This window comes from Salmo salar, chromosome 15 (genome assembly GCF_965601325.2).
Source record: "Salmo salar chromosome 15, fSalSal1, whole genome shotgun sequence".
NCBI lineage: Eukaryota > Metazoa > Chordata > Actinopteri > Salmoniformes > Salmonidae > Salmo > Salmo salar.
Window position 1 is genome coordinate 28,543,217 of NC_138305.1, and position 26,061 is coordinate 28,569,277.

The 26,061-nt window shown below is 44.9% G+C and overlaps 1 protein-coding gene across 5 annotated transcripts in view; it reads right to left on the bottom strand.

Annotated features, from left to right (window-relative positions):
• The window catches only part of LOC106571102 (ryanodine receptor 3), a 234,663-nt gene that overhangs the window by 195,979 nt on the left and 12,623 nt on the right, over positions 1 to 26,061 (bottom strand). For 4 of the 5 annotated variants that reach the window (XM_082961633.1, XM_082961632.1, XM_082961631.1 and 1 more), the window contains exons 2-4: positions 13,593 to 13,712; positions 3,522 to 3,626; positions 2,096 to 2,116 (exon numbers count right to left, since the gene is read on the bottom strand). In XM_082961633.1, coding sequence (XP_082817759.1) covers positions 2,096 to 2,116; positions 3,522 to 3,626; positions 13,593 to 13,712 — 246 coding nt within the window. The remainder of the gene's footprint in view (positions 1 to 2,095; positions 2,117 to 3,521; positions 3,627 to 13,592; positions 13,713 to 26,061) is intronic. The other variant, XM_082961634.1, reaches the window with a different exon arrangement.

The following is a 26,061-nucleotide window of genomic DNA, read 5'->3' on the forward strand; positions in this document are numbered from 1 at the left end:
TGGAGCTGGGTTGGCCGCTGTGCCTGGACTGGGCACCGGCGCAGACAACACCATAGAGAACCAAGGGCTCTCTATGGTCAGGGCGTGACACACAGCTGTTATCGCTGCCAAAGGTGATTCTAACATGTATTGACTCAGAGCTGAATACTTATGCAACAACTATATTTTATATATAAAAACATTTTTACAAAATGAAATACAATAAATAAATGTTCTTTCACTTTGACATTACAGAGTATTTTGTGTAGATTGATCCATTTTGTGTAGATAGATCCATTTTAAAATGTGAAGATATCCAAGAGGTCTGAATACTTTTGCAGGGCACTGTATATTGCCAAACATTACTGTTCAAATGATCACAGTAATGGATGGGGAGATTGTATTCCATTGCTTGGAATACACTTCAATAAACATAGTTTATGTTGATGTTGTTTATATCAATGTATCCAGTATTCTACTAAGAGCAATATGAAGATTTATACTGTAGAATAGATGGATAATCCCTGTGTTGGTTCACAAATTCCCAAACTCTTTCAGCTTGGTTCTACAGCATTGTGTGAAGCTTCTGGAATCATTGTGTGAAGCTTCTGGAATCATTGTGTGAAGCTTCTGGAATCATTGTGTGAAGAAGCTTCTGGAATCATTGTGTGAAGAAGCTTCTGGAATCATTGTGTGAAGAAGCTTCTGGAATTATTGTGTGAAGCTAATGGAATCAATGTGTGAAGAAGCTTCTGGAATCATTGTGTGAACCTTCTGGAATCATTGTGTGAAGCTTTTGGAATCAAAGCCAATTCCAGAACATTTCCTCTTTTATTTCTGGTAGTCTTGAAATGAGACTGTTAGCTACAAAACAGAGTAAGGAAAACCACAAACTCAAAAAAACACTACATCTACAGTAGGTGAGCATTGTCCCTCCCACCAACTAGGTTTCCTGTTGATTCCCTAAAGTCTTGATAGTACGGCTAAAGAAAAAAAAAAAAAATTCTGAAAGTAAAAGATTAACCCAAAGTATGTATTTTCCATAACACATAATTTCAGAAACCCAGAAGTAAAATCTTGTATAACTGCGTCAGCTATACAGTTATGTTACGTACGTCTGTCCATGATAGCTTACATAAAAACATACAACTACTCTCTGTCTAGTTTTTTTTTTAAAGGTGTAGATTTTTATTGAAGGGGATGTTTCCCTATCACTAAGCAGTAAATGGGTTAGCTAAAATACTGGCTGAAGCAGATTAGAAAACTAGTTAGCACTTTCACTTGAAAATGTTTACACACATGCACAAAGTGTGGTCTTGGGGGCGCCAAGCAAAGGATTGAAATCATGTGAATCATGTGCACAAGGTGAAGGTAGGCACCAATGGGATGTCTATTTCAAGATTGCCATATATCAGTGATGTTCCAGGGGATAGTTTAAAGTCTGTGTCAGTGACGAGTTCATTAAGGTCATTAAGGAGTTAAGGCAAATCTACGCATCAAAAGCTGAATGGAATAAAATGATCAGAATCTAAAAAATAAGAAATAAAAATGTATTTCCTAAATATCAGTGTGACTTTCTGGGAAGTACATATTTAAAGAGGGTAAGAATGTCTGATCATTTATGTTAATACCAGGATTCACTCCATTTCTATCACCGATAATTAGATATAAATATATAATAAATATAAATAAATATGTATAAATAAATAAATAAACATATATATAAAAACATAACAAATATATATAAATATAAACAATATAAACATATATATATATATATATATATATATATATATATATATATATATACATACACACACACACATATAAATAAATAAATATATATATATTATATATATATATAAATCTTTCACAAGATATTTACACACGTCTAGCCTTCCAAATATTGCATGTATGTTTGATTTATCAACCAACCTATTGAAGGGAGGGGTATAACTGTTGTGAATGACTATAGTGACTATGCACAATAACAATCTCAAAATAGGCAACACTTTGAAGTGAAAGTGGCGAAAGTGAGATCATTCTTTCGCTAATAGTTAGGGGTCAGTAGAGGTGAGCCTTCATGCAAACTAAAGAAAGTAACAAATTAACATACCCACTGTTCATGGTCCGCTTTCTAGCAGCGTTAAACAAAGATACAGATGAAAAAAACAATATTACATGGAGTTATGGCAGTCAATTATGTCAAAAAGAAATGCCTAAAAGACAAAAATCTAAAGACTGAGAATGAGTTTAATTTAATTTTCATATGGGGTGAATTAACAACAATATTTAAAAAAAAATGTGTGTGTGAATGTTAAGGGCCCGTTTCCCGGACCCTGATTAAGCCTTGATCTCCATAGCAACTGCTTTTTAGTCCAGGGCCAGGCTGACGTTCTCATCTCTGATCCTGAGTTGCCAAGCGATCAGCTAGTTCTCATCTTATCACCTCAATTAAAACACTTCGCAGTAAAATGGATACAAACTTGACACTGATCTGATCGTCTGGCACCCCAGAAGCAGTGAGGAGAGCTAAGCTAACTAAAACTAGCTAAGCTAACTAAAAGCAATTCAATTCAAATGTGTTCAATTATCAATTCAATATCTCTCAACGCACTAGCCTAATCAATCAAATGAAACCTGAAACTGTTCTGTTGGAGATAATGTGTTTGATAAAAGAACATAACTTGGAATACCTTCATAAAGTTGCAGTTAATGAAGTGTTTCATTGCAGTGGGGGACACACTGGGGCACTCATAAGTATCTAAGTGTCTATCTCCTTATTTATGATTACTCACACCAACTAAGAAATAAGCATGCCAGTGGCATGTAGCTGAGCTGAGGGAGGGAGGGAGGGAGGGAGGGAGGGAGGGAGGGAGGGAGGGAGGGAGGGAGGGAGGGAGGGAGGGAGGGAGGGAGGGAGGGTACCATTCCCTTTGATCAAGGCATTGTAAATCAAGTAGGCAGAGCAGAGAAGAGGGGAGAAGACTCTTTCTGGATGCACTTAAAGCAACGCAATCAGGCTATTTCTCTGTGTGTCTGGGTCTAACATGGAGTGGGCACTTGGCCTTCATTATGACACAGTGTCTAGGGGGAGAGCGGTTATGTAAAGTCCACCAGCTAGAGAGGACACTACCGTAGAAGCTGTATCTTCAAGTCTTATCTTGATGTCAAACAAGGAGAAAACATACATGTGATTATTATCCTCTGTTCTTGATCCCTTATTAAATATGTTCGTTCTATAATGAATCTCCTTGACATATCTTCTTTAACCAGAATCCATGAGTCAGCGACAGGATTTGTTGGTTTAGATTATTTCCTTTGTATTGAAACCATTTACACTGTAATGTGAAATGGCACGTTTACAAGACAACTGTGTCATATACTTTCAAATACTTTACAAATCCTAAATGTAGTTCACTTATTTCTTTGACCAAGGTCTGATGTGTACTGATTATACAGGGATAATGAGTACAGGTAATGTAAATATAATGGGTAGGCTATACAGTGATTATGTATACAGGTAATGCAGCAATACTCACCCCTTCGTTGTTAGGCACCGTGTGAGCCAACATCTCCTGCAGTGCCCGGACAGACAGGGACTGCTCCAGGATGAAACAACAGATACACAGGTCTGGAGGAACATACTGCAGGAAGGACAGAGGGAGGGATGGAGGGAGATGAGAGGGAGGGAGATGGGAGGGAGGGAGGTGGGAGGGAGGGAGACAGGAGGGAGGGAGGCAGACGAGAGGGAGGGAGGTGGGAGGGAGACAGGAGGGAGGGAGGCAGATGGGAGGGAGGCGGGAGATGGGGAGGCAGATGGGAGGGAGGGAGGCAGACGGGAGGGGGGGTAGGTAGAAGGGAGATGGGAGGGAGACGGGAGGGAGATGGTATGGAGGGAGATGGGAGGGAGGGAGGCAGACAGGAGGGAGGGAGTGAGGGAGACGGGAGAGAGGGAGGGATGTGAGGGAGATGGGATGGGGGAAAACGAGAGGGAGGTCGGGATGTGAGGGAGACGGGATGGGGGAAAACGATAGGGAGGGAGGGATGTGAGGGAGACGGGATGGGGGAAAACGATAGGGAGGGAGGGATGTGAGGGAGACGGGATGGGGGAAAACGATAGGGAGGGAGGGATGTGAGGGAGACGGGATGGGGGAAAACGATAGGGAGGGAGGGATGTGAGGGAGACGGGATGGGGGAAAACGATAGGGAGGGAGGGATGTGAGGGAGACGGGATGGGGGAAAACGATAGGGAGGGAGGGATGTGAGGGAGACGGGATGGGGGAAAACGATAGGGAGGGAGGGATGTGAGGGAGACGGGATGGGGGAAAACGATAGGGAGGGAGGGATGTGAGGGAGACGGGATGGGGGAAAATGAGAGGGAGGGAGGGATGTGAGGGAGACGGGATGGGGGAAAACGATAGGGAGGGAGGGATGTGAGGGAGACGGGATGGGGGAAAACGATAGGGAGGGAGGGATGTGAGGGAGACGGGATGGGGGAAAACGATAGGGAGGGAGGGATGTGAGGGAGACGGGATGGGGGAAAACGATAGGGAGGGAGGGATGTGAGGGAGACGGGATGGGGGAAAACGATAGGGAGGGAGGGATGTGAGGGAGACGGGATGGGGGAAAACGATAGGGAGGGAGGGATGTGAGGGAGACGGGATGGGGGAAAATGAGAGGGAGGGAGGGAAAATTCCAATCTTAGCAAAGATAAATATAAATAGCAGTAAACGCTCTATTAGACGAGAGATCTGATGACTTGCAGTAGGTCTCAATTACAAGAGGCTTAAAATGGCAGATGAAATTTGACCATGATATAAATACATTTAAATTAACGGACTGACACACATTGCTTTGATACCCCAGTGGCACCATCAATGTTTGACAAACAAACTTCTACAACAGCAGATGCTTGGACGGGAATCAACATAATACAATGAATCTGATTGAAAGATTTGGTTTTATAACTAATTTCCCCGTTACCTAACCAAACACTTAAATTCTGAAATTAAATATAAGCTGAGTACTGTCATGGTGGTTACACTATCACAGCACCATGAGAGGCCCAGTCTCTAAAGTTTCATAGCATCATGAGAGGCCCAGTCTCTAAAGTTTCATAGCATCATGAGAGGCCCAGCCTCTAAAGTTTCATAGCACCATGAGAGGCCCAGACACTAAAGTTTCATAGCACCATGAGAGGCCCAGTCTCTAAAGTTTCATAGCATCATGAGAGGCCCAGACTCTAGAGTTTCATAGCATCATGAGAGGCCCAGCTTCTAAAGTTTCATAGCATCATGAGAGGCCCAGACACTAAAGTTTCATAGCACCATGAGAGGCCCAGCTTCTAGAGTTTCATAGCATCATGAGAGGCCCAGTCTCTAGAGTTTCATAGCACCATGAGAGGCCCAGTCTCTAGAGTTTCATAGCACCATGAGAGGCCCAGTCTTTAAAGTTTCATAGCATTGACAACTGAGGTCTGCTTACTGTAGTTAGGTAACACTAAAGGGTAACATTGTACAACCTTGTAGATATAATTTCATTATATAACAGACCTGGTTCTTCTCTCTATGCGGTGTAGTGTTACCTCCCATTTGAAATGAAATATATTCCTTTTCTAAAAGAGTACGTTGCCTCTAACCACTGATCCGAGGTCAGCTCTGTGTTTCCACACCTGATCGTTAGGGTTAGAATTTGGGATGCGCAAACTGATCCTAGGTGTGCTCAGGGCATCTTCTTCCATCCTTGTTATACTGTAGTCAGTCCCTCCAGGATTTTGTGATTCTGCGATCCCATTGATTTTTGCAAAATGAACAATTTCCTGCATAGTATGCAAGGACTTGCAAATTCGACCAATCACTGCAATACTGAAACAGTCAAATCATCCCAATATTACAGAATATAGTGATCACAGCACTACAAAAAGAGAGATCGCGATTTTAACCAATCACTGCACTTTTACAGCATACACATTTTTCACTCGTCAGTGCGTTTTCGTAAAACGAATTTGATAAAATCATCGTAAATTGATTTGCAAAATGTCATTATTGCCTCAGCAAAATCAACATTTTGGCCACAACTAACACAAAAAAAACTGGAGGGACTGATAGGCACAGAGCCAGTTGTATCCATAAGAGATGGAAACGAGGTGTCAACACCTGAGATCACCGTGACGATAACACCAGTAACTCCTCGTGGCAAATCACTCCCTAGTCCTCACACACTGGCTAGTCTACCAATCACTCCCCAGTCCTCACACACTGGCTAGTCTACCAATCAGTCCTCACACACTGGCTAGTCTACCAATCACTCCCCAGTCCTCACACACTGGCTAGTCTACCAATCAGTCCTCACACACTGGCTAGTCTACAAATCACTCCCTAGTCCTCACACACTGGCTAGTCTACCAATCAGTCCTCACACACTGGCTAGTCTACCAATCAGTCCTCACACACTGGCTAGTCTACCAATCAGTCCTCACACACTGGCTAGTCTACCAATCAGTCCTCACACACTGGCTAGTCTACCAATCAGTCCTCACACACTGCCAAGTCTACCAATCACTCCCCAGTCCTCACACACTGGCTAGTCTACCAATCAGTCCTCACACACTGGCTAGTCTACCAATCACTCCCCAGTCCTCACACACTGGCTAGTCTACCAATCAGTCCTCACACACTGGCTAGTCTACCAATCAGTCCTCACACACTGGCTAGTCTACCAATCACTCCCCAGTCCTCACACACTGGCTAGTCTACCAATCAGTCCTCACACACTGGTTAGTCTATCAACGCTTCCTACCACAGTAGAGCTCTCTGTCATTATTATGAATGTGAGGGAGGATCAGGGAGTTATCCAATACTGTACTTAGAGAGTAGGTGCTTCCTGTATATCCAAGTGAATACATTTTTGTGGTGAGGAAAAATATCAAATGTATTATATGAGTTAAAATGGGTGCCAGACTGTGAATCTCCTTTCATCAAAGCTATGTTTCCGGGAGAGCTATTCCTTTAATGGAGACCGAGACAGAGACCCAGACAGAGACCCAGATAGAGACCTGACAGAGACCGAGACAGAGACCCAGACAGAGACCCAGATAGAGACCTGACAGAGACCCAGACAGAGACCCTGACAGAGACCCTGACAGAGACCCGGACAGAGACCAGGACAGAGACCAGGACAGAGACCCGGACAGAGACCCAGACAGAGACCCAGACAGAGACCAGGACAGAACACTGGCTAGAACGCAGTGTGATGGCACAGATATATAGAACAGTCAGGAAGGAAAGAAAGATTTGCTATGACTATGGCACAGTCAATCACTTGTTAATCACACACACACATACACAAACACACATACACTCAAAACAGTCACTATGATTTTTGCTCTTTACCTAGGTTTACAGGTGGTCTGATTGGTGGGAAGGGAACCAGGCAGGGGCAAACAGAACAATATAAGTTGTGAATTATATGATGAAAAACAGTAGAACTCAAAGGCTTATCTTTCCTATGGCAAAGAGTAGACTTCAATCACAGGCTAAAGTTAGTGTGGCCCATCTTTGTAGAAATGTTTTTCATTTAGGAAATCAAAATTCATTTGGGGAAACCATTGTGATAGATAATGATTTAATTGCAAAGGGAGGACCATCCAATTATAGTAAAGAGTTCTTAGATAGGAGAGACAAAGGGAGGAACATCCAATTATAGTAAGTTATTTGCTAAGAGAACAACGAGAGATGAACTGTAGTGACAGTGTAATCATAACCAGTGTCCTCTAACTACTGAACTGGTAATCATAGCCAGTGTCCTCTATCTACTGAACTGGTAATCATAGCCAGTGTCCTCTATCTACTGAACTGGTAATCATAGCCAGTGTCCTCTGTCTACTGAACTGGTAATCATAGCCAGTGTCCTCTATCTACTGAACTGGTAATCATAGCCAGTGTCCTCTAACTACTGAACTGGTAATCATAGCCAGTGTCCTCTATCTACTGAACTGGTAATCATAGCCAGTGTCCTCTAACTACTGAACTGGTAATCATAGCCAGTGTCCTCTAACTACTGAACTGGTAATCATAGCCAGTGTCCTCTATCTACTGAACTGGTAGTCATAGCCAGTGTCCTCTAACTACTGAACTGGTAATCATAGCCAGTGTCCTCTGGCCAGTGAGATATACCTGCTGGAGCACGTGCTACGGAAGGGTGTTGTTATAGTGACCAGTGAGCTGAGATAAGGTCGGAGCTTTACCTAGCAACGACTTATAGATGACCTGGAGTCAGTGGGTCTGGCGACGAATATGTAGCGAGGGCCAGCCGATTAGAGCATACAGGTCACAGTGGTGAAAGGGGCTTTGGTGACAAAACGGATGGCACTGTGACAGACTGCATCCAATTTGCTGAGTAGAGTGTTGGAGACTATTTTGTAAATGACATCGCCGAAGTCGAGGATCGGTAGGATAGTCAGTTTTACTAGGGTAAGTTTGGCAGCGTGAGTGAAGGAGGCTTTGTTGCGAAATAGAAAGCCGATTCTAGATTTAATTTTGGATTGGAGATGTTTAATATGAGTCTGGAAGGAGAGTTTACAGTCTAACCAGACACCTAGGTATTTGTAGTTGTCCACATATTCTAATCAGAACCGTCCAGAGTAGTGATGCTAGTCGGGCGGGCGGGTGTGGGCAGGGAACGGTTGAAAAGCATGCATTTAGTTTTACTAGCGTTTAAGAGCAGTTGGAGGCCACGGAAGGAGTGTTGTATGGCATTGAAGCTCATTTGGAGGTTTGTTAACACAGTGTCCAAAGAAGGGCCAGATGTATACAGAATGGTATCGTCTGCGTGGAGGTGGATCAGGGAGAGCGACATCATTGATATATACAGAGAAAAGAGTCGGCCCGAGAATTGAACCCTGTGGTACCCCAATAGAGAGTGCCAGAGGTCCGGACAAAAGGCCCTCCGATTTGACACACTGAACTCTGTCTGAGAAGTAGTTGGTGAACCAGGCGAGGCAGTCATTTGAGAAACCAAGGCTGTTGAATCTGCCGATAAGAATACGGTGATTGACAGAGTCGAAAGCCTTGGCCAGGTCGATGAAGACGGCTGCACAGTATCCCTACCAAAAAAAGGAAGGGATAAAGTGACTAGGCAACAGGATAGATAAAAAAAAACAGAAGCGTATGTGATGAGTCAAAATAGTTAGTGCAAAAAGGGTCAATGCAGATAGTTAAATAGTTAACCAATAGCTACCCGGACTAAATATTTATCAGTCTTATGGCTTGGGGGTAGAAGCTGTTCAGGTTCCTGTTGGTTCCATCGTTACTGCTTGCTGTGCTGTAGCAGGGAGAATAGTCTATGACTTGGCTGGCTGGAGTCTTTGACAATTTGTAGGGCCTTCCTCTGACACCACCTGGCATAGAGATCCTGGATGGCAGGACGCTTTTTCCCCACTGATGTACTGGGCCGTACGCACTACCATTTGTAGTGCCTTGCGGATGGACAGTTGCCATACCAAGCGGTGATGCAGCCATTCAAGATGCTCTCAATGGTGCAGCTGTAAAACTTTTTGAGGATCTGAGGGCCCATGCCAAATCTTTTCAGCATCCTGAGGTGGAAAGAAATGTTGTTGTGCCCTCTTCACGACTGTGTTGGTGTGTGTTCGGCCCTCCGTTTCCTGTAGTCATGTGGGCCATGATCATTCCTTAGTGATGTGGAGGAACTTGAAGCTCTCGTACCCGCTCCGTTACAGCACCATCAATGTGGTAGCGGACGTGTTCGGCCCTCCATTTCCTGTAGTCCATGATCAGCTCCTCTGTATTGCTGAAGTTGAGCAAGTGGTTGTTTGTCCTGTCACCACACAGCCAGGTCTCTAACCTCCTCCCTATAGGCTGTCTCATTGTCATCAGTGATCAGGCCAACCACTGCCGTGTAGTCAGCGAACTTAATGATGGTGTTGGAGTCGTGCACGGCCACGCAGTTGTGGGTGAACAGGGAGTACAGGAGGGGACTAAGATACAGTATGTACGTACTGTGGGGTCACTGTCACTGTGGGGACGATGTCATTGATGTACTTATTAATGAAGCAGGTGACTGATGTGGTAAACTCCTCAATGTTTTTAAATGAATCCCGGAACATGTTCCGGTCTGTGCTAGTGAAACAGTCCTATAGCTTCATCTGACCACTTCCGTATTGAGCACGTCACTGGTACTTCCTGTTGGAGTTTTCGCTTGTAAGCAAGAATCAGGAGGATGTAGTTATGGTCAGATTTGCTAAATGGAGTGTGAGGGAGAGCTTTGTATGCATTTCTGTGTCTGGAATAAAGGTGAAATAGAGTTTTTTCACCTCTAGTTGCACAGGTGACGTGCTGGTAAAAATGAGGCAAGACGGATTTCAGTTTCCCTGCATAAAAAAAATCACAAGACACTAGGTGCGCCGCCTCTGGATGTGCCTTTTCTTGTTTACTTATGGCCTTATACAGCTAGTTGAGTGCAGTCTTAGTGCCAGCATTAGTTTGTGGTGGTAAATAGACAGTTACGAAAAATAGAGATGAAAACTCTATTCGTAAATAGTAAGGTCTTCAGCTTATCATGAAGTATTCTAACTCAGGCAAGCAAAACCTCCAGACTTCCTCAACATTAGAGATCCACCACCAGCTGTTGTTAACAAAGAGACACACACTCCCCCCCCCCCCTTAACCTTACCTGACTCTGCCGTAAGGTCTTGACGATGCATAGTTAAAACCAGCTAGATGTATATTATCCATGTCCTTGTTTAGCCACGACTCCGAGAAACATAGGATATTACAGTTCTTCAGGTCCCATTGATAGGATAGTCTCGTACGGAGCTCATCCAGTTTGTTCTCCAGTGATTGTATGTTCGCCAATAGAACGGAGGTAGAGTCAGTTTATTTGCTCGCCGAAGTAGCCTCGTCAGGGAGCCCGCTCGTTTGCCTCTTTTGCGCCGTCTCCTCCACTTTCGAGTACTGGGGATTATGGCCTGGTCTGGAATGAGCAGTACATCCACAGCTGTCGACTCAATGAAGTAGAAATCTTCATCCAAATCGAGATTAGTGATCGCTCTTCTGATGTCCAGAAGCTGTTTTCGGTCATAGGAAATAATGCCGGAAATATTATGTGCAAAAAAAGCTAAGATCAGCGAAAAGAAGGCAGCTATCCACTGCAGTGCTATCTTACATTTCTCGCTCTCTCCCCATCCATCCTGTTTGCAACAAGGCACTAAAGTAATACTGCTCAAACTGCGGCAAAGCAATTAACTGTATGTCCTGAATACAAAGTGTTATTTTGGGGGAAAATCCAATATAACATATTACTGAGTACCGCTCTCCATAGTTTCAAGCATAGTGGTGGCTGCATCATGTTATGGGTATGCTTGTCATTGTTAAGGACTGGGGAGTTTTTCAGGATATAGAATAAATGGAATGGAGCTAAGCTCAGGCAAAATCCTAGAGTAAAACCTGGTTGAGTGCGCTTTCCACCAGAAACTGGGAGATTAATTTACCTTTCAGCAGGACAAAAACCTAGAACACAAGGCCACATTCACACTGGAGTTGCTTACCAAGAAGACAGTGAATGTTACAGTGGCCGAGTTACAGTTTTGATTTAAATCTACTTGAAAATCTATGGCAAGACCTGAAATGGTTGTCTAGCAATGATCAACAACCAATTTGACAGAGCTTGAAGAATTTTGAAAAGAATAATGGGCAAATGTTGCACAATCCAGATGTGAAAAGCTCATAGAGACTAACCCAGAAAGACTCACTACTGTAATCGCTGCCAAAGGTGCTTCTACAAAGTATTGGGGTGTGAATACTTATACAGTGCCTTTGGAAAGTATTCAGACCCCTTGACGTTTTCCACATTTTGTTATGTTACAGCCTTATTCTAAAATGGATTAAATAGTTTTTCCCACCTCATCAATCTACACACAATACACCATAATGACAAAGCAAAAACATTTTATTTTAAATGTTTGCTAATTTAGATTTTTTTTAAACGTAAATATCACATTTACATACGTATTCAGACCCTTTACTCAGTACTTTGTTGAAGCACCTTTGGCAGCGCTTACAGCATAAATTATTCTTGGGTATGATGCTACAAGCTTGGCACACCTGTATTTGGGGAGTTTCTCCCATCCTTCTACGCAGATCCTCTCAAGCTTTGTCAGGTTGGATGGGGAGTGTTGCTGCATAGTTATTTTCAGGTCTCTCCAGAGATTTTCAATCGGGTTCAAGTCCAGACAACTCAAGGATATTCAGAGACTTGTCCCGAAGCCACTCCTGCGTTGTTTTGGCTGTGTGCTTAGGGTTGTTGTCCGCTTGGAAGGTGAACCTTCGCTCCAATCTGAGGTCCGTAACAGCGCTCTGGAGCAGGTTTTCATCTAGGATCTCTCTGTACTTTGCTCCGTTCATCTTTGCCTCAATCCTGACTAGTCTCCCACTACCTGCCACTGAAAAACATCCCAACAGCATGATGCTGCCACCACCATGCTTCACCGTAGAGATGGTGCAAGGTTTCCTCCAGATGTGACGCTTGGCATTCAGGCTAAAGTGTTCAATCTTGGTTTCATCAGACCAGAGAATCTTGTTTCTCATGGTCTGAGAGACTTTAGGTGCCTTTTGGCAAACTCCAAGTGGGCTGTCATGTGCCTTTTACTGAGGAGTGGCTTCTGTCTGGCCACTCTACCATAAAGGCCTAATTGGTGGAGTGTTGCAGAGATGATTGTCCTCCTGGAAGGTTCTCCCATCTCCACAGATGAACTCTAGAGCTCTGTCAGAGTGACCATCAGGTTCTTGGTCACTTCCCTGACCAAGGCCCTTCTCCCCCAATTTCTCAGTTTGGCCGGATGGCCAGCAATAGGAAGAGTCTTGGTGGTTCCAAACATCTTCCATTTAAGAATGATGGAGGCCACTGTGTTCTTGGGGAACTTCAATGCTGCATACATTTTTTGGTAGCAGATCTGTGCCTCGACACAATCCTGTCTCAGAGCTCTACAGTTAATTCCGTCAACCTCATAGCTTGGTTTTTGCTCTGACATTCACTGTCAAAAATCATGTCCAATCAATTGAATTTGCCACAGGTGGACTCCAATCAAGTTGTAGAAACATCTCAAGGATGATCAATGGAAACAGGATGCACCTGAGCTCCATTTCAAGTCTCATAGCAAAGGGGCTGAATACTTATGGAAATAAGGTATTTCAGTTTTTTTTATACATTCGTAAAACAATTCAAAAACCTGTTTTCGCTTTGTCATTATGGGGTATTGTGATGTCATTATGGGGTATTGTGTGTAGATTGTTGAGGATTTTTTATTTTATTTAATCCATTTTAGAATAAGGCTGTAATCTAACAAAATGTGGAAAAAGTCAAGGGCTCTGAATATAGGCTACTTGAACAGGCGCCCAGCGGACCTGCAGTCTAAGGGACAATGTACGGTACTGCATTGTATACAAACACCACTTCCAGCTGACCCCTGGCGGCTATTTAACATATTTGTTCAGATATTCAAATCCTCCTGCTGCGGGATTACTTTCCTCCTGCAACAAAACGGTTGAAATTAAGAGCCACCATCAGTACCAAGCATTAAGAGACACTCCTCTTACCTTAGCCTCAGATGTGGGTTCCAGGAAGCATAGTCGATTACCGAGTCCCTCCACGGACAGACAAAACTTGCGATTCTCTTTCTGGATGGTGGCGACACTTTGAAGCACCACCTCATCATCCTGCCAGAGGAGAAGAGAACATTAGGAGACGTTCTGTACAACATTAGGAGACATTCTGTACAACATTAGGAGACGTTCTGTACAACATTAGGAGACGTTCTGTACAACATTAGGAGACGTTCTGTAGAACATTAGGAGATGTTCTGTACAACATTAGGAGACGTTCTGCACAACATTAGGAGACGTTCTGCACAACATCAGGAGACGTTCTGTACAACATTAGGAGACGTTCTGTACAACATTAGGAGACGTTCTGCACAACATTAGAAGACAAAGAAGATTACTTTGTTGTCCATTGTCCACAAATATGAATGACACACATACACAGAGAGAGGACGGAGAGGTTGGAGCAGTGACTGGCAATACTGGTCCCAGAAAACAAGCAACACAATGCCAACCAGGAATCCGCTTCCACCAGCCCAACTCTTTCTCACCGGGCCAACTCTTTCTCACCGGGCCAACTCTTTCTCACCGGGCCAACTCTTTCTCACCGGGCCAACTCTTTCTTACCGGGCCAACTCTTTCTCACTAGGCCAACTCTTTCTCACCAGGCCAACTCTTTCTCACCAGGCCAACTCTTTCACCAGGCCAACTCTTTCACCAGGTCAACTCTTTCACCAGGTCAACTCTTTCACCAGGGCAACTCTTTCTCACTAGGCCAACTCTTTCTCACCAGGCTAACTCTTTCTCACTAGGCCAACTCTTTCTCACCAGGCCAACTCTTTCTCACCAGGCCAACTCTTTCTCACTAGGCCAACACTTTCTCACCAGGCCAACTCTTTCACCAGGTCAACTCTTTCACCAGGTCAACTCTTTCACCAGGGCAACTCTTTCTCACTAGGCCAACTCTTTCTCACCAGGCTAACTCTTTCTCACTAGGCCAACTCTTTCTCACCAGGCCAACTCTTTCTCACCAGGCCAACTCTTTCTCACTAGGCCAACACTTTCTCACCAGGCCAACTCTTTCTCACCAGGCCAACTCTTTCTCACTAGGCCAACTCTTTCTCACCAGGCCAACTCTTTCACCAGGTCAACTCTTTCACCAGGTCAACTATTTCTCACAAGGCCAACTCTTTCTCACCAGGCCAACTCTTTCTCACCAGTGCAGATAAAGGTGGAGAGATGAGGAGAACGGACTTCAAGATCAGACTACTGAGATGCAGGATATTAGGTTTAAAATGGGTCAACATTCTCAGTCTTACACCAAATACTGCAGATTTGTTTTTCCTCTCTCCGTGCTATATGAGATAAATGTATAATCAAGGATAGTCATGGATGATATCTCTATTTCTCTGCCCTTACAAACACATCAAGTGCTGGAGGGTCGTGGTGCTGAGCAGGCCCATGCAAGATTTATGAATGTAATGAAAAGATAGTAAGAACATGAATAATTCATAGTTCATCTGTTTTTATCAGCATATATAATCATCTGTTTTATTAGCATATATAATCATTTGTTTTATCAGCATATATACTCATCTGTTTTATTAGCATATATAATCATCTGTTTTATTAGCAAATATAATCATCTGTTTTATTAGCATATATAATCATCTGTTTTATCAGCAAATATAATCATATCAGTGGAAAACAGTTAGAAAGGAAAGGATAACCGATTGGTCTGGTGTCAAAAACAGTATTAAAAAGTCCAAAAGTTACAGCCCTTCAATTGCCAGAATCAATATGTTACACATGAAAACTAGGTTCTGAAATCTTGTTTTCAACCCCGGTTCCATTATTTAACTGATTCAGGGAAACCTGGGTCTTATTCACAAATGTACACCACAGCAAAACATTTTGCAACGGCAAAAAAGAACAAGCTTTTTGTAGTGGACAAGTTTAGGTAATCCCTCTCATTTTCGTTCCTAGTGAATACGACCCTGGTTTTAATGCATGAGGAAAGTTGCGGTTGGACTATCGGAGATCGGTGGCGGAGATCTTTGTGGGCTATACTCGGCCTTGTCTTAGGACGGTAAGTTTGTGGTTGGAGACATCCCTCTAGTGGTGTGGGGGCTGTGCTTTGGCAAAGTGGGTGGGGTTATATCCTGCCTGTTTGGCCCTATCCGGGGGTCGGATGGGGCCACAGTGTCTTCTGATCCCTCCTGTCTCAGCCTCCAGTATTTATGCTGCAGTAGTTTATGTGTCGGGGGGCTAGGGTCAGTCTGTTACATCTGGAGTATTTCTCTTGTCTTATCCGGTGTCCTGTGTGAATTTAAATATGCTCTCTCTAATTCTCTCTTTCTTTCTTTCTCTCGGAGGACCTGAGCCCTAGGACCATGCCTCAGGACTACCTGGCATGATGACTCCTTGCTGTCCCTAGTCCACCTGGCCGTGCTGCTGCTCCAGTTTCAACTGTTCTGCCTGCGGCTATGGAACCCTGACCTGTTCACCGGACGTGCTACCTGTCCCCGACCTGCTGTTCGCAACTCTCTAGAGACAGCAGGAGCGGTAGAGATACTCTCAAAGATCGGCTATGAAAAAGCCAACTGACACTTACTCTTGAGTTGCCGACTTGTTGCACCCTCGACAACTACTATGATTATTATTATTTGACCATGCTGGTCATTTATGAACATTTTAACATCTTGACCATGTTCTGTTATAATATCCACCCGGCACAGCCAGAAGAGGACTGGCCACCCCTCATAGCCTGGTTCCTCTCTAGGTTTCTTCCTAGGTTTTTGGCTTTTCTTGGGAGTTTTTCCTAGGGAGTTTTTCCTAGCCACCGTGCTTCTTTCACATGCATTGCTTGCTGTTTGGGGTTTTAGGCTGGGTTTCTGTACAGCACTTTGAGATATCAGCTGATGTACGAAGGGCTATATAAATACATTTGATTTGATTTGATTTTGATTTGACTATAGTCAGGAGATCCAATGTCTCTACCACTGCGTACTCCCACTCAGGCCACGGATATTGATTTGTGTCTCTGACGTGTTTTCTCTCTCTCTCTCTCTCTCTCTCTCTCTCTCTCTCTCTCTCTCTCTCTCTCTCTCTCTCTCACTCTCTCTCTCTCTCGCCCCACATTAATTGGAACTGATTGTTACTATTGTTTTGTGTCTCTGGCTCCAGCCCTCCTCACACAGCTGGACCTACCAACCCGGGTCAGTGTATCAGAGTTGATTTGGATCCACACTGGCTCCTCATCTCATCTACCTGATGATGTAGTCCTGCCTGGGGTCAATTACCACCAATTTCACCCTTAAAACCTTCAACCAGCACCTCTGGTTTACGTTTGTTGACCTTCTCAACCACACAATTACATATAGGTAATTTGAGATCTACTTCATTATGCAATAGTGCTCTAAATGATTGGCCCCCACAAAAAGCCACAACAATTCCATTATAAGCACGTGAATGTTGGTCATAAACGATAGGCACAAGGCTTAGTAAGCTAACTGGACTCACACTGTGGTTGTACTTTATAACAGATGCTTGAGGTCTGAGTGATTTCGCCTAAAGTGAAATGTCAAACTGTTACTGGCAGAAGGGGCTCGACGGACTGATGAGAGGAGAACTCCAACTCTCCGGAAGCAAGTTTGATTTCTTAATTAACCTATAGTATCTCTCTCTTTCTCTCTCTCTCTCTCTCTCTCTCTCTCTCTCTCTCTCTCAGTGGATTAGAGAGCATTGATGTCAGTGGATTAGAGAGCAAAGCATTGATGTTGGCCCAAAGTCTGGGAGTAGCTCCCTCTGAAGGACTGGGGGCTGCATCCCAAAGCTACCATTTTCCCTATATAGGGCCCATATGGTTCTGGGAAAATGTAGTGCACTATATAGTACCCTGGCCTGCCGAAGGTCTCAGTGTCGCAGGCTTGTCACCCCTTTAAAATGAAGTAAATGTTTTGCTTTCTTTTCATACACCACCGACTGTTTGGGATAGCTGGTATTGCTGGTAGCTGAGAAAACTTAGCAGCAGAACAACTGGAATGCTGGGTGTTTGAGAGGGAGAGGTAGAGAGAGAGAGGGGGAAGAAAGAGGGAAAGAAAGAGGGAGAGAGACGTGTAGCATAGACGTATGAGTGTGTGTACGTTCCTGCGTGTGTGCGTACAAGCTTGTTATGTGTGTATTTGTATATACAGCAGACGTAACCATAAGCCCCCTGGATAGGTGTAGAAGCGTCTCAGTAGGACCAAAGCCTTCCACAGAGCTCCTGTCTTCGTAGGGGGATTTCTCACTCTCTCCTGATCCCAAGGCTTGATCCTGAGCCAGAGAATCTCAATCTGAGTCTGCAGCCAGCTGATCCTGTGACAGCAGTAGCATGAAGGAAGGCTGTAGTTACCCAGACCAGGGTTTAAATAGTATTATGTATATTTGTTCAAATATGTCTGCTTCGCTTGATTGAGCTTGCCTGGCACAATGGAACCAATGAAACAGTCTCAAAAGTGGTAACCCCACCCTTTTTCGTGCTTCTCGTGCTTCAGACAGGCTCAATCAAACGCTTAAAGTCATTTGAAAGAAAACAAACAATATTTGAACCCAGGTCTGCAACCATCTGTTAGAAAGCTAAAGAGCCGCATCACAGTCTATCTATAGGGCCCTAGGGGGCTGCTGCCTGCGTAAGGGATGGGAGGGTCCACTCAAGTCCCCAACTTTCAAGAGCAGAGCAGAGAGCCCTCCTGCCGCCCCCCTCCACCAACCATCACACCACCCCTCTGCCTCTCTCCAGCCTGCTCAGAGTATATGCCACTCAATCTGGGAAGTACTCTTCCTTCCTCGTTTCCTCCGTCTTTCTCTCTCTGTCGCTCTCTCTCTCTCCTCTTCTTCCTCTCTCTCTCTTCTTCCTCTCTCTCTCACTCTCTCTCTTTGTCTCTCTCTTCTCTCTCTCTCTTCTTCTCTCTCTCTCTCCTTCCTCTCTCTCTTCCTCTCTCTCTCACTCTCTCTCTTCCTCTCTCTCTCTTCTTCTCTCGCTCTCTCTCTCTGTCGCTCTCTCTCTCTCCTTCCTCTCTCTCTCTTCTTCTCTCTCTCTCTGTCTCTCTCTCTCTCTCCTTCCTCTCTCTCTCACTCTCTCTTTGTCTCTCTCTCTTCTCTCTCTCTCTCTATCTCTTCTTCTCTAAGCAGCAGGCAGTTGGACATGCTTAAAGGACAGGAGCAGGTGTGTGTGGCCTGACGGATCCACGGGGTGGTAACCTGAGATCCACCGATACTCCGCTGAGCCAAATAAACTGTCACAACTCCCCCTCCGCCGACCCTCCGCCAACCCCCAGCCAACCTACACTTATACTATATACTATACTACTTTGACAAGGATGGTGTTCACATGCCCAGTTGGAGGTTTGGGAGAAGACACAGGAAAGTAGACTGCTAGATACTGAATGGAAGCAATGAGGTTAATACTGTGGAGTGTAAAGCCTTGTTTCCACCTGCCAGGGTGTGGAGTAGAGCTCCTAACAGACGGAGGGGGTTAGGAGTCGTATATGTCTCATAAATGTCAGACAAGGCGATAAGTGCTGATGGAGTTAGATGTTTCTAGCTAATATAAGAACACCAGGATCAACAGTAAGAAAACATTGTGACAACGATTACGAGACAACAATTTGTGTAGCCAAATGTTGCATTAATCTGAAAGATAACATGACTAATCTGAACGATAAAATGACTAATCTGAAAGATAACATGACTAATCTGAAAGATAACATGACTAATCTGAAAGATAACATGACTAATCTGAAAGATAGCATGACTAATCTGAAAGATAGCATTACTAATCTGAAATACAACATGACTAATCGGAAAGATAACATGACTAATCTGAAAGACAACATGATTTATCTGAAAGATAACATGACTAATCTGAAAGATAACATGACTAATCTGAAAGATAACATGACTAATCTGAAACATAGCATATCTAATCTGAAAGATAGCATGACTAATCTGAAAGATAGCATGACTAATCTGAACGATAACATGACTAATCTGAAAGATAACATATCTAATCTGAAAAATAGCATGAAAAATCTGAAAGATAACATATCTAATCTGAAAGATAACATGACTAATCTGAAAGATAACATATCTAATCTGAAAGATAACAAAACTAATCTGAAAGATAGCATAACTAATCTGAAAGATAACATGACTAATCTGAAAAGTATGTGCCGTAAAAAGCACTGGGCATTGGACCCACCCTGGACTAAGGCTCCAGGCCAAACATTGGGTTAACTGAATGTGGTGGTTACTTACTAATTTATGAAGTGTGAAAATAAATTAACATTTTAATAGTTTTCTGTGTGGTTCCTCTTCGAATCAAAAGTTTTTAGGCCTCAGGAAAACCCGAGAGAAAGCGAGGGAGGGAGGGAGGGAGGGAGGGAGGGAGGGAGGAAGGGAGGGAGGGAAGGAGGGGGGGAGAGAGAGAGCGATGGCGAGAGAGAGCGAGGGAGAGAGAGGGAGAGAGAGAGAGGGAGGGAGAGAGAGAGAGAGAGAGACACTGAGATAGAGACAGAGAGAGAAACAGAGAGAGTGCTAGTACATTTCACATCTACACAACCTTGCCACAGCCTAAAATAACCCAGATTCATCATCAGCCCTGTGTTCAGCTAGTCACCTTCTGCTCTCAGTGAGTTCTGGGCCCTAAGCAGGTTAACTACTGAGACAGCCTGTTACACAGAGAGTCTGTTACATGTTAAACAGCCTGGTATTGGCCCAGAGAGTCTGTTACATGTTAAACACGCTGGTATTGGCCCAGAGAGTCTGTTACATGTTAAACACGCTGGTATTGGCCCAGAGAGTCTGTTACATGTTAAACAGCCTGGTATTGGCCCAGAGAGTCTCTTACATGTTAAACAGCCTGGTATTGGCCCAGAGAGTCTGTTACATGTTAAACAGCCTGGTATTGGCCCAGAGAGTCTGTTACATGTTAAACACGCTGGTATTGGTCCAGAGAGTCTGTTACATGTTAAACAGCCTGGTATTGGCCCAGAGAGTCTGTTACATGTTAAACACGCTGGTATTGGCCTAGAGAGTCTGTTACATGTTAAACACGCTGGTATTGGCCCAGAGAGTCTGTTACATGTTAAACACGCTGGTATTGGCCCAGAGAGTCTGTTACATGTTAAACACGCTGGTATTGGCCCAGAGAGTCTGTTACATGTAAACAGCCTGGTATTGGTCCAGAGAGTCTGTTACATGTTAAACACACTAGTATTGGCCCAGAGAGTCTGTTACATGTTAAACACGCTGGTATTGGCCCAGAGAGTCTGTTACATGTTAAACACGCTGGTATTGGCCCAGAGAGTCTGTTACATGTAAACAGCCTGGTATTGGCCCAGAGAGTCTGTTACATGTTAAACACGCTGGTATTGGCCCAGAGAGTCTGTTACATGTTAAACACGCTGGTATTGGCCCAGAGATTCTGTTACATGTTAAACAGCCTGGTATTGGCCCAGAGAGTCTGTTACATGTTAAACAGCCTGGTATTGGCCCAGAGAGTCTGTTACATGTTAAACACGCTGGTATTGGCCCAGAGAGTCTGTTACATGTAAACAGCTTGGTATTGGCCCAGAGAGTCTGTTACATGTTAAACACGCTGGTATTGGCCCAGAGAGTCTGTTACATGTTAAACAGCCTGGTATTGGTCCAGAGAGTCTGTTACATGTTAAAACACGCTGGTATTGGCCCAGAGAGTCTGTTACATGTTAAACACTCTGGTATTGGCCCAGAGAGTCTGTTACATGTTAAACACGCTGGTATTGGCCCAGAGATTCTGTTACATGTTAAACAGCCTGGTATTGGCCCAGAGAGTCTGTTACATGTTAAACAGCCTGGTATTGGCCCAGAGAGTCTGTTACATGTTAAACAGCCTGGTAGTGGCCCAGAGAGTCTGTTACATGTAAACAGCCTGGTATTGGCCCAGAGAGTCTGTTACATGTTAAACACGCTGGTATTGGCCCAGAGAGTCTGTTACATGTTAAACAGCCTGGTATTGGCCCAGAGAGTCTGTTACATGTTAAACAGCCTGGTATTGGCCCAGAGAGTCTGTTACATGTTAAACAGCCTGGTATTGGCCCAGAGAGTCTGTTACATGTAAACAGCCTGGTATTGGCCCAGAGAGTCTGTTACATGTTAAACACGCTGGTATTGGCCCAGAGAGTCTGTTACATGTTAAACACGCTGGTATTGGCCCAGAGAGTCTGTTACATGTAAACAGCCTGGTATTGGCCCAGAGAGTCTGTTACATGTTAAACACGCTGGTATTGGCCCAGAGAGTCTGTTACATGTTAAACACGCTGGTATTGGCCCAGAGATTCTGTTACATGTTAAACAGCCTGGTATTGGCCCAGAGAGTCTGTTACATGTTAAACAGCCTGGTATTGGCCCAGAGAGTCTGTTACATGTTAAACAGCCTGGTATTGGCCCAGAGAGTCTGTTACATGTTAAACAGCCTGGTATTGGCCCAGAGAGTCTGTTACATGTTAAACAGCCTGGTATTGGCCCAGAGAGTCTGTTACATGTTAAACACGCTGGTATTGGCCCAGAGAGTCTGTTACATGTTAAACACGCTGGTATTGGCCCAGAGAGTCTGTTACATGTTAAACACGCTGGTATTGGCCTGGTATTGGCCCAGAGAGTCTGTTACATGTTAAACAGCCTGGTATTGGCCCAGAGAGTCTGTTACATATTAAACAGCCTGGTATTGGCCCAGAGAGTCTGTTACATGTTAAACAGCCTGGTATTGGCCCAGAGAGTCTGTTACATGTAAACAGCCTGGTATTGGCCCAGAGAGTCTGTTACATGTTAAACACGCTGGTATTGGCCCAGAGAGTCTGTTACATGTTAAACAGCCTGGTATTGGCCCAGAGAGTCTGTTACATGTTAAACAGCCTGGTATTGGCCCAGAGAGTCTGTTACATGTTAAACAGCCTGGTATTGGCCCAGAGAGTCTGTTACATGTAAACAGCCTGGTATTGGCCCAGAGAGTCTGTTACATGTTAAACACGCTGGTATTGGCCCAGAGAGTCTGTTACATGTTAAACACGCTGGTATTGGCCCAGAGAGTCTGTTACATGTTAAACACGCTGGTATTGGCCCAGAGAGTCTGTTACATGTTAAACAGCCTGGTATTGGCCCAGAGAGTCTGTTACATGTTAAACAGCCTGGTATTGGTCCAGAGAGTCTGTTACATGTTAAACACGCTGGTATTGGCCCAGAGATTCTGTTACATGTTAAACAGCCTGGTATTGGCCCAGAGAGTCTGTTACATGTTAAACACGCTGGTATTGGCCCAGAGATTCTGTTACATGTTAAACAGCCTGGTATTGGCCCAGAGAGTCTGTTACATGTTAAACAGCCTGGTATTGGCCCAGAGAGTCTGTTACATGTTAAACAGCCTGGTATTGGCCCAGAGAGTCTGTTACATGTTAAACAGCCTGGTATTGGCCCAGAGAGTCTGTTACATGTTAAACAGCCTGGTATTGGCCCAGAGAGTCTGTTACATATTAAACAGCCTGGTATTGGCCCAGAGAGTCTGTTACATGTTAAACAGCCTGGTATTGGCCCAGAGAGTCTGTAACATGTTAAACACGCTGGTATTGGCCCAGAGAGTCTGTTACATGTTAAACACGCTGGTATTGGCCCAGAGAGTCTGTTACATGTTAAACACGCTGGTATTGGCCCAGAGAGTCTGTTACATGTTAAACACGCTGGTATTGGCCCAGAGAGTCTGTTACATGTAAACAGCCTGGTATTGGCCCAGAGAGTCTGTTACATGTTAAACAGCCTGATATTGGCCCAGAGATTCTGTTACATGTTAAACAGCTTGGTATTGTCCCAGAGAGTCTGTTACATGTTAAACAGCCTGGTATTGGCCCAGAGAGTCTGTTACATGTTAAACAGCTTGGTATTGGCACGGAGTTTAATGAGATGTTTGGGTATGGGGGCTTGAGGGCCTGGATGGCGATGGGTGGTGAGAGTAGGCACACATCCACCTCTCACCACCCAGACCCCCAGGCCCCCAGACATCCACCTCTCACCACCCAGACCCCCAGGCACCCACACATCCACCTCTCACCACCCAGACCCCCAGGCCCCCAGACATCCATCTCTCACCATCCAGACCCCCAGGCCCCCAGACATCCACCTCTCACCATCCAGACCCCAGGCCTCCACACATCCACCTCTCACCATCCAGACCCCCAGGCCCCCACACATCCACCTCTCACCATCCAGACCCCCAGGCCCCCAGACATCCACCTCTCACCATCCAGACCCCCAGGCCCCCAGACATCCACCTCTCACCATCCAGACCCCCAGGCCCCCACACATCCACCTCTCACCATCCAGACCCCCAGGCCCCCAGACATCCACCTCTCACCATCCAGACCCCCAGGCCCCCAGACATCCACCTCTCACCATCCAGACCCCCAGGCCCCCAGACATCCACCTCTCACCATCCAGACCCCAGGCCTCCACACATCCACCTCTCACCATCCAGACCCCCAGGCCCCCAGACATCCATCTCTCACCATCCAGACCCCCAGGCCCCCAGACATCCACCTCTCACCATCCAGACCCCAGGCCTCCACACATCCACCTCTCACCATCCAGACCCCCAGGCCCCCAGACATCCACCTCTCACCATCCAGACCCCAGGCCTCCACACATCCACCTCTCACCACCCAGACCCCCAGGCCCCCAGACATCCATCTCTCACCATCCAGACCCCCAGGCCCCCAGACATCCACCTCTCACCATCCAGACCCCAGGCCTCCACACATCCACCTCTCACCATCCAGACCCCCAGGCCCCCACACATCCACCTCTCACCATCCAGACCCCCAGGCCCCCAGACATCCACCTCTCACCATCCAGACCCCCAGGCCCCCAGACATCCACCTCTCACCATCCAGACCCCCAGACCCCCAGACATCCACCTCTCACCATCCAGACCCCCAGGCCCCCAGACATCCACCTCTCACCATCCAGACCCCCAGGCCCCCACACATCCACCTCTCACCATCCAGACCCCCAGGCCCCCAGACATCCACCTCTCACCATCCAGACCCCCAGGCCCCCAGACATCCACCTCTCACCATCCAGACCCCCAGGCACCCAGACATCCACCTCTCACCATCCAGACCCCCAGACATCCACCTCTCACCAACCACTGCTATCAAGATCCCCAGGCCCCTAGAGAAGCAGCCCACCGCCACCCAGATACCAAACATATATATATTTACCAATTGTCCTTTTGTAATAAACCAATTGTACAAATAGTAGTGTCAGCTGTGGTAGCATAACACATATTGAGTGGGCTGGCTGGGGCTGCTGCTTACAGAAGAAATGCTGGAATGCTTTCAGTAGGCACAAAACAGGGAAACTAGGAAGGGAATTTTGTGAAATTGAAAGGCTACCACCTCCTAGACTTTAATCATTTTAGTGAGAACTTGACAAGGAGTTCCTATGTATTTATTGGGCCAATCAACTTTGAACTTTAAACTTGAAACAATAAGTTGTCAGGTTGGTGGGTGTAGCTGGTGTATAAAGTCAGGCGCATGAGAGCAGAGATGAGTGAAACAACGTACTTTACGCGACAGTACAAAGTAAACAATTTACAAAGTGCAAAAAGAACGGTTGCCACAAAGCATGGGTAATAAACAGCACCCGGTACAAACCAGCCGGAACATACCGACCTGAACTAATAACAATCACACACAAAGACATGGGGGAATCAGAGGGTTAAATACATGACCAATAATTGGGAAATGAAAACCAGGTGTGAGGGAAAACGAGACAAAACAAATGGAAAATGGCAAATGGATCGGCGGTGGCTCGAAGACCGGTGACGTCGACCGCCGAACACCACCCAAACAAGGAGAGTCATCAGCTTCGGCCGAAGTCGTGACATAAGTAGAATGCTCAGTTTGCTTACGATTCCAACATGTTTTCTCCTGACTGACCTTAAAAACCACTTAAGTTGTTTTTGACTGTTTTTATTGCAGTGAACGCCTCGACCAAAAAAAATATATATATTGTTGCAATGGTGAAGTAATATACTGTAAAAACTTCTGAAACGTTCATAGCTGTCATTTTAACGTTAATGTTTCACAGTCGACAAGCACTGTAGATGTAATCACATTAAAGGAGCAATCTGCAAATTAATCTATAAATTAATGATATGTACCCATTTATTCTTGAAGAATAAGACGTATAAATGCCTCATGAGCTTAGTTCAACTGTTGTACCCCATCAGGATCCAAAACTATAAGCTTGTTTTTCTCAAAATATGATATCAAAATTATAGTTTTAACCACGGATGGTCAGTCTTTGCATCCATAGCTTTATCTATGAATTTGAGAGTGGCTACATTTCTCCAGCCCCATCCCTCAGCTCTTTAATTTGAACAAGATCATAT